We start from the raw sequence: 18,438 nt of genomic DNA, 5'->3' as shown, positions 1-18,438 counted from the left end.
TTTATTTGCGTTCTCTAAAATCTGAATATGACATAATCAATATTATTTATAATAAATTTAAAACGTAATAAGCACCATACAATAATATGTGCGCGAACATGATAATATGCGCGAAATTTCGGTAGATTTGTTCCTAGCTTTATTTTTTCTTTTATTTTTTTTAAGATAAAATACAGTTATGAAGGTACTCTTTGTAACAATACTATTACGTATGTTTTAATTAAAGTTTAAGCTGCTGTAGGTATATGTAAGATACGTAGTGATTGTGCGCCAATTGTCTCTATAAGTAATTAATTTGTTTTTAAAGTAGCAATAAACTTTAAAGATCAAACCTTATCACTATCAGTAATTAAAACTCAATTTAAAATCTGTCAAATACTATACTATAAATACTATAAATGTCTAAATTTTCCAGCTGATAATCTTTCTAAGCCGGCACCATACCACATCACTGGCCGGCACCAATCAATATAGTTCTACTCAATACTTAATAATAATATTGTCTTCAGTGACGTGGCACGGATATTTTAACGGGTATTCTGTCTGTACTCTGTAGGTAATCTGTCGATAAGTTAAATATAGCAACGTTGTTATTTGTCAAGAACTATCATTCAATTCTTGACAAAATAACGACGTTGCTATATAACTTTTCCTAACTTATCGACAGATTATAGTAGATTATTAATTAAGACGACTAACTGCGATTACGCACTGCATCATCCATGGAACCGTCATCAGAGTTCTATCCGACATCCATGGAATACCATACAAAACAAAAAGGAACGGGTGTTCATGGACTCGGATCGGAATTCGGATGTTTGCGTAAAGTCTGTTCAATATTGTACCTATGTGTGGCGTCGGCATTACTTTTACTTAAATTGAAAACATTCAGATTTATATTCGTTGAATTTTTGAAAGAACATGACGTATTCTAAAACTTTTACACGATGTACCAACCTGTAGGAAAAAGTAAAGAGAAAATTATATAAAAAAAGGAAGGAAAGAAAATTAATCAAACCGTAGATTCCAAATAAGTCCTCTAAAAAAATCTTTGACGATATAAAATAATCCCCAAACGTTATTACGGTTTCACGATTGAAGTCTTTTTGTGATTTTGCTTAAAGATTAAAGGTGTCTTTGAAATTTCTCAAGGGAAATTATAATTTATACAGTTTAGTGAAGTTCTTTCAAGTTGGAATGAATTTCATATAGCCTTAAAATATTCGCATGAATTATAATTAAGATGAAAAATTTCCAGTGTAGCTCTTCCGGCTTTTCTGTCCTCTGTGCATAGTATAAAAGAGCTTAGCTCTCAAATTCTCAAATCCAATTCATCATTGACCTATGCCACAGAGGCCCTAGAGAGTTGGAAGGTCAGATGTCCCAATGTCGACATCCCGAAGGAACGTACTACACAAAAACTTTGGGATTTGCCATTGGTTCAACTGACACATACGAATTTGGTTCAAAATCTTACAAGTGACAGAGATCGTGCCAGGCTTCTAGCATTATCCGAAAAGGAATCTGGGTATTGGCTGCATGCCTTGCCATCAAAAAATCTCGGCACACTTTTAGATAACGAAAGTTTTCGTGTGGCTCTAGGTCTCAGATTGGGAACACCACTGTGCCATCAGCACAGATGTCCGTGTGGAAAAGAGGTTGATAAATTTGGAATCCACGGACTCTCTTGCCAAAGGAGCTCCGGTAGGCTGTTTAGGCATGGCTCTCTTAACGATACAATTAAAAGAGCTCTTGCCACCATAAATATTCCTGCGCTCATTGAGCCGGCAGGGATTAGTCGGGATGATGGCAAGAGACCTGATGGATTGACGCTGGTTCCCTGGGAACGGGGACGGGCGCTAATGTGGGACGCAACTTGCGTTGACACATTGGCCCCGTGTCATATCAGGAAGACAGCATCAAGACCGGGAGCCGCAGCAGAAACAGCTGAAAACGGCAAGCGGCGCAAGTATGCCTCTCTTATAGAGAGTTACATTTTTGTGCCGTTTGCCGTGGAGACCCTGGGGCCATGGAGTCTTAGTGCTAAAAATTTTTTACGAGACATTTCACCGCGATTAATAGCCTCAACTGGTGACAGAAGGGCTGGCTCATTTTTTGCGCAGCGGATCAGCCTAGCTGTCCAGCGCGGAAATGCAGCCAGTATTCTTGGCACCATTCCACGCGGTCATGATTTATATAGTAATTAGATAAGGCTAGCTTTAAGTTTTATTGTATTAAAAAAAAAAAAAAAAAAAAAAAAAAAAAAAAAAAAAAAAAAAAAAAAAAAAAAAAAAAAAAAAAAAAATTAAGATGAGAACATAGGTATAAAGATCATCATCATCATCATCATCATCATGATTAACCAATCACCGGCTCACTGCAGAGCACGGGTCTCCTCTCAGAATGAGAAGGGTTTTGGCTATAGTATACCACGCTGGCCGTCTGCGGATTGGTAGACTTCACACACCTTTGAGAACATTATCGAAAACTCTCAGGCACGCCAGTTTCCTCACGATGTTTTCCTTCACATTTAAAACAAGTGATATTTAATTACTTAAAACGCACATAACTCCGAAAAGTTAGAGGTGTGTGCCCGGGATCATAGCCCCGACCTCCGACTAGAAGGCGGACGTCCTAACCCACTAGGATATCACAGCTTGAGAGTGGTATGTGATTATACATAATATGTATGTAACAGAGAGGGCGCTATACTAACTTCTTTGCGCGCTAGAGAATAGTGGAAGTCCTTCAACTTTCACGCTGATGTAACGACACGCGTTTCATATTTTCGACTTTTTCATCATCAAAATTAAACGTCCTGAACACGAATTTCACAAAACAAAAGTGCTAAGCAACAACACACCGGTTCTCATGGGACGATCCGCCTCCAGTCGACGAGTCAGGCGGAGGTTCGGATCGACTCCCACCGCTCCACTCTAGAGCGTCTATCATTTCCATTAGTTCCTTAAACACAGCTATAACACGCCAATTGTATTTAGCCGAACACTCCACGTAACTGCACTTCCAATGTTTACGAACAAGATTGACGATATTCCGCCGTTTCTCTCTAGAATCACCACACGCACTTTCAGCCATAGCTAACTGCTGTAAACCACTCGAAGCAGAGGGCGTTGTACTACACAATAGATCCTGTTTATTACCTACTACTAGCACTGGTACGTTCCTCATATCACGACTCTCGACCATTTGATCCCTCAACGTTCGTATATACTGGAAAGTTTCCACATTCGACAGATCAAATACCAGGATATAAGCCGTCGCGTTACGTAACCCGTAAAATCTGTAATGCGCCCATTCGTAGTAAGAATTGATCGGGAAATAAGGTATCACTGGCACATCTGTTATTTTGACTTCGTACAAATGCTCGTTGATGATCACCGACGGATAAAACGTGTGTTTTCTGTCGGTCGGGATGTAATCTTCTGAGAAGTCACTCCACACGAATTGCTGGAAAAGAAAAAATTGTTTAGTGACACATTGAACTCTATATCTACAGTATGTACTATGTTTAAGACAAATGTATTGGCATGCCAGCTTGGGGCATGGTACAGCTGGAATCCAATGTACTATTATGTATTCACACCTGTATACATGTATATCTGTATCAGCAAATGAATAAAATTGAATAGGGTCTTGGACTGTAGTAATAAATGACGTAATTTTTAGCTTAGGCTAGAATTCATTATTCATTATTAATTAAAATAATTAATTAATAATTAATATGATGGACTACAGTTTTACATACCTAGGTACATACTAACGGCCGAAATTAATACATAATATAATTAACTAGTTTATGCTCGCGACTTCGTCCGCGTGGGCTACACAAATTTCAAACACCTATTTCACCCCCTTAGGGGTTGAATTTTCAAAAATCCTTTCTTAGCGGATGCCTACGTCATAATAGCTATCTGCATGCCAAACAGCCCGATCCGTCCAGTAGTTTGAGCTGTACGTTGATAGATCAGTCAGTCAGTCAGTCAGTCAGTCACCTTTTCCTTTTATATATTTAGATTAACCCTCTCTGTAATCTTTCGGTAAATTACTCAGCAACATTGTTATTTTTCAAAACAATGTTGCTTATTTCAGGGGGCACGGCAGTGCCTCGCTAAGACGAGCCAAACTAAAGGATGGGGTTAACTTATCATAAAACTAAATTAGTAAATTAGTAACTAGTATGGATTAGTATATATTAGTGTATTAGTAGGTATATTTAATATACCTTACTTTATTTAATATACTAATTATGCTATATACCGAATATAGCATAATTGGTATACCAGCTATTAGTATGGATTACAGATAGATTGAGAGACATTTGATATTTATTTATTACTATGGATAATGATGCTAAACCGATTTTTCGGATTACTATAATATCCCTACAGCATTTTCGTCCCTTTTTATATTATGATAAAAGTAAATCGTATGAAGCACAAAGACACTCAGTGGGTGTCACGTTCCCCAATAATGCGTCGTAAAACCGTATACTGCGTGCCTAAAGACTACGTGATCCTCCTTTATAAATACCTATCTGTATTTGATCCAATATTTGAACGGTGGGAATGTTGGCTATTGAAGAAAAGTCCCTTTGAAGCAGTATTTCTTGATTTGAAACGCCCTTTCGGCGTCCGTGTTTCCTTTAAGCCTATGGTTTCCTGCCACGTACGAGTATGGCTTGAGTCGTATAGGTATCTGAGCAGTGATAGACATCGGTCTCCTACTTGGGGGGGTCGAAGGTTCGATCTCGGGAGCGCTCTGGGGTTATCTACTATGCTGGTCAAGTGCAGATTAATAGCATTGACACACCTACGGTTTTTTTTAAATTAGCAACGTTAGTCATGATTAATATTCCATTTTCCCCTCCAACTAAGCGTAAAGCTTGTGCTAGGGGTAGGTACGACAATAGTGCAACGGGTGAGGGTTGAACCGCTGACCTTTCGGAATTCAGTCCGCTTATGTAACCGTTGAGCTATTGAGACATAAACGCACCTTTGATAAAAATTATGTGGAAAACTAGCTTATTCCCGCGACTTCGTCCGCGTGGATAACACAAATTTCAAACCCCTATTTTACTCCTTTAAGGGTTGAATTTTCTAAAATCCTTTCTTAGCGCATATCTACGTCATAATAGCTATCTGCATGTCAAAACTCAGCACGATCCGTCCAGTAGTTTGAGCTGTGCGTTGATAGATCAGTCAGTCAGTAACCTTTTCCTTTTATATTATTTAGATAAAAGCCCTGCTACACACTTTAAAGATAGAGTATCTATCTAAATAAGAAACATATCCCAAGGGAACGGATACGGTTGGTCCGGCGTCCCTTATTTATCCCTTTAATCTACCTTTTGTGTGGAAACAACAAATAGAACATCCCTGGCATTTGTGTAGAGACTACCTTTATTTATTGCTTTGCTGGTCGGATGAGGCAAAATGTTTAGTGATTTTCGTAATCTATTATCTCTGAGCTACATAGGTACGTCCGTACATACCTATTTATCTTTTACAACAGGGCTAACACGGAAGTGGTGATTAGCAATAGTCATGTAGTCCCGTTGTCCCCGTTAGCCGACATCGGGATTTGAATAAAATTATTAAAAAATTATCCCGTTGTACCCGTTGTCTTTTCCGTTTAACTGGGACATTGGGATTTGAATAAAAATAATTAAAAACTTATCCCGTTGTCGTTTCCGTTTAACGGGGACATTGGGATTTGAATAAAATTATTAAAAACTTATCCCGTTGTCCCCGTTGTCGTGTTGTATAGTCAGGCAATCTGGGTTCGCGCGCATAGTCGCGAGCATAGGTAAGCAATCTCACAGTTTTGACAGAGTTGTTTTGAAAGAATTTAATTGTAATTAATGAGTTTCACACAAACAGGTTATATTTTTTAATATTATCTAGATGCTTGGAAAAACATTGAAAATGAAGTGACCGATATACATCAAATGTAAATAACTGATGTGAATATCAGCTGCTCGCCAGTTTTACCATGACAAATGCACCAATGTTTGATCAAATAAACATGACGAGTGTCAAGGGGCACGTACTCGTTTGGATTCGGCTTTAGGAGGCATTATCGGAATGTGTACTGTTGAATTTGTATCAGTAGGCCTAGCACCAAAGGCATAATAAAATCACATTGCGATTACCATGATTGTTGTTAAAGACTAAACTCTTTGATTTTCCGGGATAAAAAGTAGCCTATTTGTATCCTTCCCCGGGATATAAGCTATATCTGTACCAAATTTCGTCAAAATCGGTTGAACGGATGGGCCATGAAAGGCTAGCAGACAGACAGACAAACAGACAGACAGACACATTTTCGCATTTACAATATTAGTATGGATATAGATTTATATTGTACCAAAAAAGTGAAATAGAGTCAGACAGAAGGTAAGACTGGCACGAGACAAAAATAAAATAAAGTTAGTAGAAATGTAAGTGGAAATTCTAAAAGGATTTTCCTCTTCACCTCACTTCAATTTTCATTTAAACTTCAATTTTAGAGCGTTTTTAAACGTCATGACCGGGCAAGCGACGTGAAAAATTGTAGAATGCTTCTTATTTCTCGTATCTTTTTACCTAGCTGACATGACATCCGAGTTAATTCATATCAGACTAATGAAAATTTTAATGAAAACATTTTATAGCTATGTTCAGAGAGATATCATATTTGTAGAGGTACCTATGTAGGTATATTTTTTATTAATTTTTCTTCGTGTTTGATTATTTAAGCCCTGATTGCGCAGATGGTAAGTGATGATACAGTCTGAGGGTGAAATCTATAGAGCGCACTCTGACTTTGCTTAGAGTTAAAACGAGACAGATGTATATCTCTCACATAAATCTGGCTCGTTTTAACTCAAGCAAAGTGAAAGTGCGCTCTGTAGATCTCACCCTGAGACGTAGGGCTATCGACTATGGCACGACTAATAATGGTGACAATAGCGATGTAGCCTATATCAAAACAAATTATTTCTCAGTAAGTATTTATTAAATATAGGGTCTTTCAAAATACGTAAAATCCACGTCCTTTGTCAGTGTGACAACCATTTTAAAATATCGATTGAACTAAAAAAAGCATGTCAAATGATTGTGACGTCACATACCAGTATTTCATAGAAGCTCGCATACTAAGCGCGCGTTTTGACGTTTTATGAAAAGTAACTGATTTGACTAGTTGTCAAATACCGGATGGTAACGACTACCGACTACATTCTACCAGTAAAGTGGCGATAGCATAGAGGTCATTCAACCCAGCCAGCCCACTTTCAAGTACGAGTTTTCTTTAAGAATGAAAAAGGTTTTAAGTTATGACTCTGTGGTGGACTAGGTTTCCTCAAAATGTTTGGCCAAGAAATAGAACTAGAAGGATTTTTATTCAAATAAGCTTTTACAAGTACTTTTAAATCATAAAATGCAACTATCACGTAATAATTTAATTGCTTCATTCAAACGCACATCATTCTGAAATTAGAGCTAGCGCGCACCACGGTTAATTTCCGCACTTTTTTCCGCAATATAATATGTGAACTATAGAACATGGAAGCACGCGCACTGCGGAATTAATTCCGCACTGGATTTTGATAGATTAAAATTCAAATTTACGGATTTTAAAACGCACCGTGGTGCGCACTAGCTCTTAGAGGTGCGTGGTCAAGATCAAACCCCGGAACACTCGAGTAGGAGCAGGCCAAAGTCTTAACCACTAGGCTATCGCAGCATTTTCGTTTCCTATTTATAATTGCACAAAAGAAAGACTCATGGTCCACTGCGTGCCAGTTAGTTTGAGGCCGTTTTGCAGCATCACTCCCTCTAGTAATATATCGCTCATTGCGTCTCTCTGGCTATGTTGGTTTGGATACCTATATTTAATTAAAGCTAAATTTCATTTAATACAGCTCAAGCTTTTGCCTGAGGCTTCGTAAGTTGATTAAAAATATATTTCAGCATGAATAAGACCTACATAGTATAATACGTAGATCTGATAATAATATTGCTTTTTAATTAGAATAACCCTGGGTTATACTGTTGTTTACAAATGCATGACGTCAGAGCACAGATAATCTATCGGCCAAACATGGCCGACAGTGTTTTCACCTGTCTAAGAAAAATATTTTTTTAAATTAAAGTTTTACGGTTTTTAGGGCGCAAAAAAATATAGTGTTAATTTTTTTGATATAATAGGACAAATATTAACCATTTAAGACCAACTTAAAAAAATTGTCAAGTAGCCTATTACGAGAAATGTTTAGGTATACTTACTGCTTACCTGTAGACCTAGTAAATAATTTACCTTAAAAATACCTTTTTCAATTTCTAAGATCGGTCCAAATTATTTATCTTATTTTTTTTTTGTTTAAAAGATATTAGCCATGTTAAATGACTAATATTCCCCTTTCCTCTCCAACTAAGCGTCAGGCTTGTGTTAGGAGTAGGTAGGTACGACAATAGTGCAACGGGCGGGGTTTGAACCGTCGACCTTTCGGTTTTCAGTCCACTCCTTTACCGGTTGAGCTATGCTATTGAGGCTCTACCCCCCCCCCCCCCTTTTATTTTCTTTTCTTATAGAAAATTTTTTATAGAAAAGTTTTAACTATTGTTATTTTCACTTGAAATTTGAAACGTAGATTCTTTCTGGGGGTAGGTATCAGATAAAAAGGACCTAACTAAGGGGGTAAAATGGGGGTTGAAAAGTTATATGAAAATCCCATGTTTCTGAAGTTATGAAGTCTGAAGGTATGAAAATTGGCATTTAGGTATTCTGCGTTCCGTACCTTAAGGTGAGACTGAGTGAGTAGGTAAGTGAGGCCTTTTGCAGCGGGAAAATTTCAGATCTCATGAGAAACCAGAAATTTTACGCGGACGAAGTCGCGGGCAACTGCTAGTAGATAATATAAATCGGTGAAACCTCTGCAGAAGAACTTTATTATTATTTACCTGAATAATACTTGTCTTCCCAACCGCAGGGGCACCCAGGAGCACAACCTTGATGAGGTCCAGGCTGTCTGGACTAGGTTCCACGCTGGGCGCACCTCCCACTGTCATACTGCCGACACCACCTCGCTCCAAGTAATCCAGGTCCAATTCTGTAGAGAGAGAAGACAGTTTGATGACCATTTCATGACATCGTCAAAGTATGGACATTGGACTAGCATGAGGTGTCCATTTCAAAACTTGAAGATTATCGTGAATTTAGGTTTAGGTTTAAAGACGTTTATTCTCATAAAGACAAAGTCACTTGAATATAATTTTGTACCTACTTATTGCTTTTTTATACGTTTGCTCAAAAAAAGGAGCTTTTTTAAGGCATGTACATTGTACAGGCTATGTAAGTATGTGAATATGTTTGTACCAACATAACTTCTAAATGCCTGTACGGATTTGGATGTACTCGTATTACATTAGAATCATCCCGAGATGATTTTTGAAAAAAAATGTATTTTTAAAGTATGGCAGAGCAGTCGCATTTTTTATTTTTTTATTGCAATACCTCGCCTGAAAATACCACAAAGTGTTGATGATAGAGCAATGTAGGTACACAAAAACAAAATCCGATATCATTCATCAGGTTTAAGCAGTTTTCCCTCACTATTTTCCGATATAAGTATAAATTATTATCTGTTCTAAGTATCAGCTAATAAAGCATTCTTGTGTTACGCAGCTCTTAATCTACTCAAAGACAAAAACAATAATAAATAAGTTCCATTGTGCGGTTGGAAGCATACTTAGAAGTTTTTGCTACACGTGACGAATTTTTCGTTAAATCAATTTTTCGTTACGTAGTAGTCTGATATGGGAAACGGCTAAATTGGAAGGGATACGTTAGTCACATAATATTATAAAGGCGAAAGTTTGTATGTGTGTGTGTGTGTATATTTGTTACTCCTTCACGCAAAAACCACTGGACGGATTTGGCTGAAATTTGGAATGAAGATAGATTATACCCTGGATTAACACATAGGCTACTTTTTATCCCGGAAAATCAAAGAGTTCCCGCGGGGTTTTGAAAAACGTAAATCCACGCGGACGAAGTCGCGGGCATCAGCTAGTGCATAATAATTCAATGAGGATATGTCACACGCACAACAGACGGAAACGTTTAAGTGCGGAAACCAGCCCAGAATGAAGAAGATGCCAGTTTAATTAAACCCATACACCTATCCCTGATGTGGTATTTCCATACATAAAATATAAGAAACACAAGACACCGTTGTGTTTGGGTGATCGTACTGCATTTCTTCTGTTCATCATCATCAACATATGATTAGTCTTTCTATCTTAGCATAGGTTTCAAGCCAGTTTAAGCACTGTCTTGGCTTTAAGTAGTATTAATAACATGAGGTAGGAGTATTTTGTACTAATAGTAATTAAAACTATAGGGATAGCAAAATCAGTTTGAGTACCTAGCGTGTTAAAAAACTATTGTTAGAAAAGACATATTACTCGATTAATGATTACCTTGTAGAGAAATTTTAGTTTTATTTAAATTTTTGACATTTGTAATATTATTATTATTTAAATTTGTATTTTTTTGTGACTAAGTATTTAATGTGACTAATTTTATCAAAACTATGTACACGTTGTTAGGTATATCATAACATATTGCATGCTTATAGGCAGAATTTGACTGTACCTTTTTGTTTTGTTATAATATCTTCACTGTAATACCCATATTCGCAATAAAGAAATTCGAATTGAATTGAATTGAAATATGATTCTGGCTTAATAAATTCCATAACAAGATAAAGGAATTATGTGTATGACCCAGTTCCATTCTCCCTTCGACCCTCCAAAGTTCTGAGGATCACATAACGTAATCTCTTCAGTCTATGTAAGCGAGTATGAATAAGATTTAGATAAATGTAATTTATCTGTGCTGATTGCTTGTGAAAGGAAAAGTCTGAGATATCAAAGTCAAAGTCAAAGTCAAATGATTTATTCAAAATAGATAATAAATTACTCTTATTGATGGTCTGGTATGGTGTTAGATTTGTAAGATATAGTGGTGATAATTATTACGCAAACTTAAAACTAAAGCTACGTATATATTTTACATTCCGTCGAAAATCGGTCTTGGGTATTTCCAAAAATCCCGAAACACCTGCCACTGAATTTGTAGGACTATGTATATGTAGCCATTTCACTGTACAAATATTTACTAAGCTGCATACAATAAATCAGCTGGTTATTCATAATTTTTATGACCTCGTTATTGTGACATATTCGGAGTGGAGGACCTTCCAGTCATACCATCTATTTTGTAGGACAATTGTTTTTCCGAGTTTATTATCCAATTAAGTATCTCAATGTTCAAAAAAATACTTACTTGTTATTCAGATAATTTGAACATCCCACCAAATCGACAAGTTAAGCACCTGCGCAGTACGATGGCTACCTCTATCCAGAATTTTCACAGAGCAAAACTTGGGCGTCTTGTCAAACGGGATCTACTCACGAAAATCCAGTCTGTTATTAATCAGAAAAAAATCCCTTGGCGGCTGCTGGACTATAACTATATTGGGACTGGTCACTTAAAAGCGCTCAGCAAAGTTATTAACAGTAATTAGATTAAGGCTAAGAGGAGCCAAGATATTCCATGTATCCACATAAAATCCATCTCAATGGAGTGTTCATAACCATTAAACAAGTGACCTACCTACTTAACTTAAAGTTGACTTACTTTCTTAAAACGTACGTAACTCTGAAAAGTAAGTTGCGTGGCGCGTGGCTGGGGTCAAACTCCCAACCTCCCGAATAGGAGGCGTACGTCTTAACGACTAAGCAATGAACGCTCTAACTAGTCTAAATAGGCGCGCGATACCTACCTAATACCTGTTTAAGTATTCAAACAGCGTTTGAAAATTTGAAGAAATAATGCTAAGAAAAATTGATGGGACGTAGAGCCGTTCGCTCTGGTAGAGAGATGGCGTGCCACGAATCATAAGTCTGTGACTTGTGAGTTGTGACTGACTAATAATAATGTCAGAGTCGGGGGAGTAAAAATATCCTTTGATCTATTCATTTTGTAGGTTTCCCTTCGCTTTTGACACGCTCCTGACGAAGTGTGAGAAATGGGCTCTTATATCAATAACATAATAAGAAAGTCCTGACTAACTGATTGATTTAAATCAACGCCCAGGTAAAACGCTTGGATAGCTAGAAAGTTGAAATTTTGCACAGAGGTTCTCTTATAATTATAAAAACAAGGAACACAATGCCAGATTTTCCTAAACTGCTGCGGGATCTGGAATAAAGAGGATTTCACCGAACGAAGTAGTTTTTAGTCAGATAGTAAGACACCTTTTCTTTTTATATATTTTGATTAGCTTATGCTCGCGACTTCATCCGTGTAAACTACATAAATTAAAAAAAAAACAAAAACCCGGATATCTACGTCATAATAGTTATCTGCATGCCTTTCAGTTTTACTTTGTAAGTTGAAAATACTAAATACTTGTTCAGGAACATATTTTAATTTTTTGTGTGATGACAGACAGACAAACAGACGTACGAACGGACGGACAGACAGAAAGACAGACAGACATACAACAAAGTGATCTTATAAGGGTTTTCCTTTTAAGGTACAGAACCCTAAAAATTGGATAGCGTACCACAAATTCCGTGACAAAAAAAATGTAAAAGTCTGGGAAATAAAAACATCCTTTGATCCAATCCCTTTGTAGGTTTCCCTTCGCCTTTGAAGAGTTCCATAAGGCGTTTCGATTAATATTTCGTGCAGAGCTTGTGGGAAATAGCTTTTATGATTGCGATTTATTTCTACAGTGGCACCGATTCCGTTGTCTTTCTCTAAACTAAATTTAGAGTTTAGAGGGACAGAACATGAACCATTAGAACAGAACTCTAAATTTTAGTGCACGCTACAAATTAAAACAGTAGGCTCGCGACTGTGCGCTAAAATAACGGGTTTTACCATCTAAAAATTAAATTTAAAACTATCAAACTGCGTCTGTCCTTTTCATATTACATTGGTAAGAAGAGGATACGAATACTCTAAAATTAGGTTGTGCTCAGAATCAGTACCACTATGTTGGAGCTATGTTGTACGCGAATTATTATCACGTGCTTAGGGGTGAAGAAAAACAGCGTGAGAAAACCTGCATGTCTGAGAGCTCTCCAAAAAAATGATCTCAAGTCTGTCAATCCGCACTTGGCCAACAAAGCCCTTCCTATTAGGAACCAGCAAGAAACTCGGTTGCTCTTTTCAAATATTATTCTGAATATGCCATATTAGTCATAGATACCGCGCATTACTGAAGCGAGCTACGAGTGAAATCCTCGCTTTTTAGGGTTCCGTACCTCAAAAGGAAAAACGGAACCCTTATAGGATCACTTTGTTGTCTGTCTATTAATAATCATGAAATTTGGCAGGTACGTAGGTCTTAAAGCAGACATTAGGGGTAAAATCTGAAAACTGTGGATTTGTGGTCACATAAAAAAAACTAAATTGTGGTCATGAATGAACTAAAAATTAGTATTTTTCATTTCGAAGTAAGATTATATCAAAGTGGGGTATCCTATGAAACGGCTTTACCTGCGTATTTCAAAACAGATTTATATTTATTTTTATGTATCATAGGATTTAAATTATCGTGCAAAATGTCAAAAAAATATGACAGTAGTACGGAACCCTCGTTGATCGAGTCTGACTCGCACTTGGCCGGTTTTTTTTTTTATTAACTTAATCTTTGATTGCTTATGCTTTTTTCAGGAGCATACTTTAAATAGATTTCTAAAACTACCTATGTGTACTCGGCACTTTCCCAAATTGATTGTGGAATTTCATTTTAAAAAATAAGTAACACTTCTGAGGTACGTCTATGAACAAAGGCTTTCAGACCGCCCGTTGTACTTAATGAATTAACCCAAGCTTGACGAATTACTTGCTATAAGAATAGGTATATTGTGTGGAAACCCGGAAATAGCAATATTATTGTGGCCAGAAGAATTTCCTTTTGCTATTACTGTGCCTCATCTAAATATATAAAAGAGAAATACCACTCATTCACTCACTGACTAATCACGAAAACTCAGGAACTATAAAGCCTATAAACTTGAAATTTGGAAGGGAGGTTCTTTCTAGGACGTAAGTGTCAGCTAAAAACGGTTTTGAGAACATTCCCCCCTAAGGGGGTGAAATGGGGGGTCGAAGGTTATATGAAAGTCCTATGTTTTTAAAGTTGGAGACGTGAAAATTGACATTTAGGTTATTTATTAGCTTTAAATATTAAAAATCTGTATAATTCTATTTGGGAAATTACCCCTTAAGGGTGATAAAATAGGGAGGAAAAGTTTTTATAGAAAAGTTTTAACTATTGTTATTTTTACTTGAAATTTGAAACGTAGCTTTTTTCTAGGTATCAGATAAGAAACGATTTAACTAGATTCTCCCCTAAGGAGGTGAAATGAGGATTGAAAAGTTATATGAAAATCCTATGGTTTTGAAGTCGCGGCCAACTGCTAGTATAAATATATAAAAGGAAAAGGTGACTGACTGACTGACTGACTGATCTATCAACGCACAGCACAAACTACTAGATGGATCGGGCTAAAATTCGGCATGCAGATAGCTACTATGATGTAGGCATTTGCTAAGTAAGGATTTTTAAAAATTCTAAGGCGGTGAAATAGGGGTTTGAAATTCGTGTAGTCCACGCGGACGAAGTCGCGAGCATAAGCTAGTCTAAATACATATATCGGACGGATCGGGCTGAAATTTGGCATGCAATGCAGATAGCTATTAGTCAAAGTCAAAGTCAAAGTCAAATGATTTATTCAAAATAGGTAATAAATTACTCGTTTTGATGGTCTGGTATGGTGTTACGTTTGTAAGATATAGTGGTGATAATTATTATTATGACATAGACATCCGCTCAGAAAGGATTTTTGAAAGTTCAGTCCTTAAGGCGATAAAATAGGGGTTTGAAATTTGTGTGGTCCACGCGGCGAAGTTGCGGGCATAAGCTAGTTGAATATATACACATAATTACATAGCGTAACTTATGTACCTACTTATATATCAAATCTTGAAAAAAGGTGATAAAATATCTTTTAGAAATTATAGGGATTTCTCAATGCAACAAAGAGTTCACAGAATCCAAAATATTATAATTGTTTAAGTAGCCCAGACTCTTATGAAAATTAAATGAAATAATTTCAAAGTTGGTACGACATACCCAAAATTTTGGTTTGCTTTGTACAATTCCCTCGAACATTATTCTCGTCTTCTTTTTCCTGTTTTGATATATTATCCAATCTATTCATTTCCGGATATCTCCCAAATTTACACTCCACGCACATTTACAGATAAACATTATTGTTTTTAACAAAATGATTAATTTTTACCAAAATAATAATTTTACTTTTAAGTAGATATGTCTATCATATTTTGTTATAACTGTTTTAACAACATTGAAACAGGTATTGCATATATTATCAATTTTAAAAAGTTTATAATTAAACTTCAAACTTGATTTCAAAACACTTTTCACAACATTGTTTTCATTAGACTTTCAACAGACTTTCATAAAGTTGAATATTTTTCGTTCCATCGCAATTTTATTTTCATTAAACAAGTTCTGATAAACTTAAATTAAGAACATTTTTTTTTAAATAAATTCAATTCTTTGTTTATAAACCAATTATAAGTTTAATATAGCTTTAATTTTTCATTAAACTTTTAGCGACGCGAAGCTACAAACTCTTTTAGTTACGTTCCCAAAATTCGCTTTGAAGTAACCAAAGGCTTTGAAATTGGCAATTTTCTTATGGCTTTGAAACACGGTAACGTAATTTTTAGCTATCGTAAATTTTGGCGGCAAAATTCAACGAGAGGGATGCGTCCGTCCTACGGGAGGAGATCTCATCTACTACCGCACTTCTGCCTGGTACTTTCAGTAAATTGAACATCTCACTGTAAGTCTGGGATGTATATGGGAATGTAGATCTTATGAAACACACAGTAAGGGTGATTATACGAATGAATATATTAAGGGTGTTCGTATTTTATGCAATTTTATTACAGTGTAAGGGAGTCTGGCGCCAAATGTATCTTTCCTAGGGAACTCGAAGGTGACGTGGCCTGTTTTTTACTTAAAGCAAGGTTTGGATAAAGGCTGAAACAAACTGAGCACGAGACGACACCGCGGCGCAGCCCGGGCATGGGCGCGGGTGGTGATTGCCGTGTATAGTGACTACGCAGACGAACGTCTAAGACATTGAACTAAATTAGTAGGTGTCTGCAAGTTTATATAAGGGATATTTCAAACAGAAATCGTGTTTTTTAAAGCTGTAATATGACACTAGACATGAAGCTGTGAGCAAAAAGGAGTTGCAGCCCACAAAAATTTTTGTTCACTAGTCCGTCTAGTGCAGGGTTTTTTAAAGTGGGGTCCATGGACACCTTAGGGATCCGTATCATGTGTACTCGGGGTCCGCAGCAGCTCTGTAAACCCTTGTGTGGTGAACTGCACCACATGCACTGCCTTGCCTCCACTGACCGACCACGTAATGTCGCTTCTCGGAACCGTGCAGTGCAGATGATATCAGCGATGTTGATGCCAAATAACATCATCCTTCTCACTAACTTAAGTTAGTGAGTTTTCATCTGTGCGGCGTGAAATCGATTTTGATTTTTATTTCTTTGCATGTGTCAGTTAGGTATAGTAAATACAGGAAACTACCAATATAACTGATTTCTAAAATTCACGGTTTGTTTTTTTGCCTGAAACAGGTTTGACAGGGGCCATGAAATTTTAAAATTCTAACAGTGGTCCGTGGCTGCCAAAAGTTTGAGAAGCCCTGGTCTAGTGCGTTATACAGTTTACTTAATATAGGTCGTTGGTCTAAGATTTGTAATACAAGGAACAGTATAAAGCACTGCAGCAAACCCAATGCAGAATGCAGACACGCGACCCCCAGTGGGGTGACATAATAGTGTAAAAAGCGCACTTTGATTGTCATTATTATTCATTTTCAAAAATAAAAAATAAAATTAAGTACAACACTGGGGCCGATTCTCTTGTACACAATCTCTAAACTAAACCAAATTAACAGGTCTAAATCTGTCACTTTAGTTTAGTTTAGAGATTGTGTACAAGAGAAACAGCCCCATTGTTTTTCTTGTAACTTTTCCAAGATCAGATCAGACCAGACCGCTTGAGAAAAAAGATAATGCCCTGAAAAAAAATGTAAAAAGTAGATAAGTAGACAACATTAATTAGTTGTGTTGGAAACTTGCCAAATTGGAGAACGAACGGGGGTACCTTTGCGGCGACTTCGCAATTCTGTTTCACAGTATCTCCTTTTCCAATAGCGTCGTAAATTTTCTTAATAAATTTTGTTAGGAAAGTCGTTAGTTTTTATTAGAGTCAAGTGTCCACACCCCCCCCCCCCCCCCTCTATCAGCCAAATGGTAGTAGGTATATAGGAAAGTGAAAAAATTCACAGCAGTGGTATATATTATTATAATCAATTTTAAAGGAAAACTATCATGGTTAAGTAGGGTTCACTGGTTAAGGAGTTATATTATATCTGTTTCAAGGATTGTGTCTACGGAACTCCACACTCTAAGGAGTAGAATAGAATAGAATAGAATTTATTTCATTCAAAAGCACTTGTAATACACAAGTGCTTTTGAATCGTTAACTAATTAGTTTAATTTACCACTGGTTCGGAATGCCGTTCCTACCGAGAAGAACCAGCAAGAAACTCGGTGGTTGCTCTTTTGAGTTGTATTTAAGTATCATTTTAAAGTATTTCGCGATGCTTTCATCCGGGACGAGCATCAGCCTATAATTCTCGTCTAATGGTCAGATTAACACGGCGATTGCCATTAGAGCGGAGCAAGGCGTTCGCTCTAATGGCACAAGATTAAAGCCATTTATCTCGCACTTATGAATAAAATATTGCTCTCACAAATTAGTCATTGCACTCAATCGTTTTCTCTTTTTAGTTTGGAGCAGTTTTATATTCTAAGACCAGAAAAAATCGGTCAAGTTGAGTCGAACTTGCACACGACAACTTCCGAACCTATATGTTTCTTGACAGACAGATAACGAAGTCTATCCCGACTATACTCACGTGTCTAGTCGACGTTAGCCCGACTAGTTTCGAACCCATCCGGGGTCCTTTTTCAAGGGAGTCAGTTTGCGCACGCGCCACGGCTGTGACTGCGGGCCGCGCGCGCCGCCGCCCGTAGAGCCCGCTGCGAGGGTGGCTGGGGTGGACTAGACACGTGAGTACAGCCTGGATAAATATTATTTATAATGGAAATCACTCACGGTAGTTTAAACGCTAAGATAACGAAGTGATTCTATAAGGGTTACTTTTTTTCCTTTTGAGGTATGGAACGAAAAATTGTAATTTATACTTAAAGAATAAAAATAATCATCAA

The 18,438-nt window shown here is 37.0% G+C and overlaps 2 protein-coding genes across 3 annotated transcripts in view; one reads left to right on the top strand and one right to left on the bottom strand.

Moving 5' to 3' along the window:
• LOC117985277 (terpene synthase-like) overlaps window positions 1-18,438 on the top strand; it is a 383,491-nt gene that overhangs the window by 347,345 nt on the left and 17,708 nt on the right. The window lies entirely within an intron of this gene.
• Window positions 2,310-18,438, bottom strand: part of LOC117985198 (ras-like protein family member 10B) — a 52,968-nt gene continuing 36,839 nt past the window's right edge. The window contains exons 1-3 of one of the 2 annotated variants that reach the window (XM_034971892.2): window positions 15,221-15,924; window positions 8,964-9,112; window positions 2,310-3,468 (exon numbers count right to left, since the gene is read on the bottom strand). In XM_034971892.2, the coding sequence (XP_034827783.2) occupies window positions 2,848-3,468; window positions 8,964-9,112; window positions 15,221-15,344 (894 nt within the window). In that variant the 5' untranslated portion in view covers window positions 15,345-15,924 and the 3' untranslated portion in view covers window positions 2,310-2,847. Of the gene's footprint in view, window positions 3,469-8,963; window positions 9,113-15,220; window positions 15,925-18,438 lie in introns of those variants that run through there. The other variant, XM_069500931.1, reaches the window with a different exon arrangement.

This window comes from Maniola hyperantus, chromosome 9 (genome assembly GCF_902806685.2).
Source record: "Maniola hyperantus chromosome 9, iAphHyp1.2, whole genome shotgun sequence".
Taxonomy (NCBI): domain Eukaryota; kingdom Metazoa; phylum Arthropoda; class Insecta; order Lepidoptera; family Nymphalidae; genus Maniola; species Maniola hyperantus.
The sequence above is the reverse complement of the archived record's forward strand: the minus strand, read 5'-3'. Positions and strand labels throughout refer to the sequence as shown.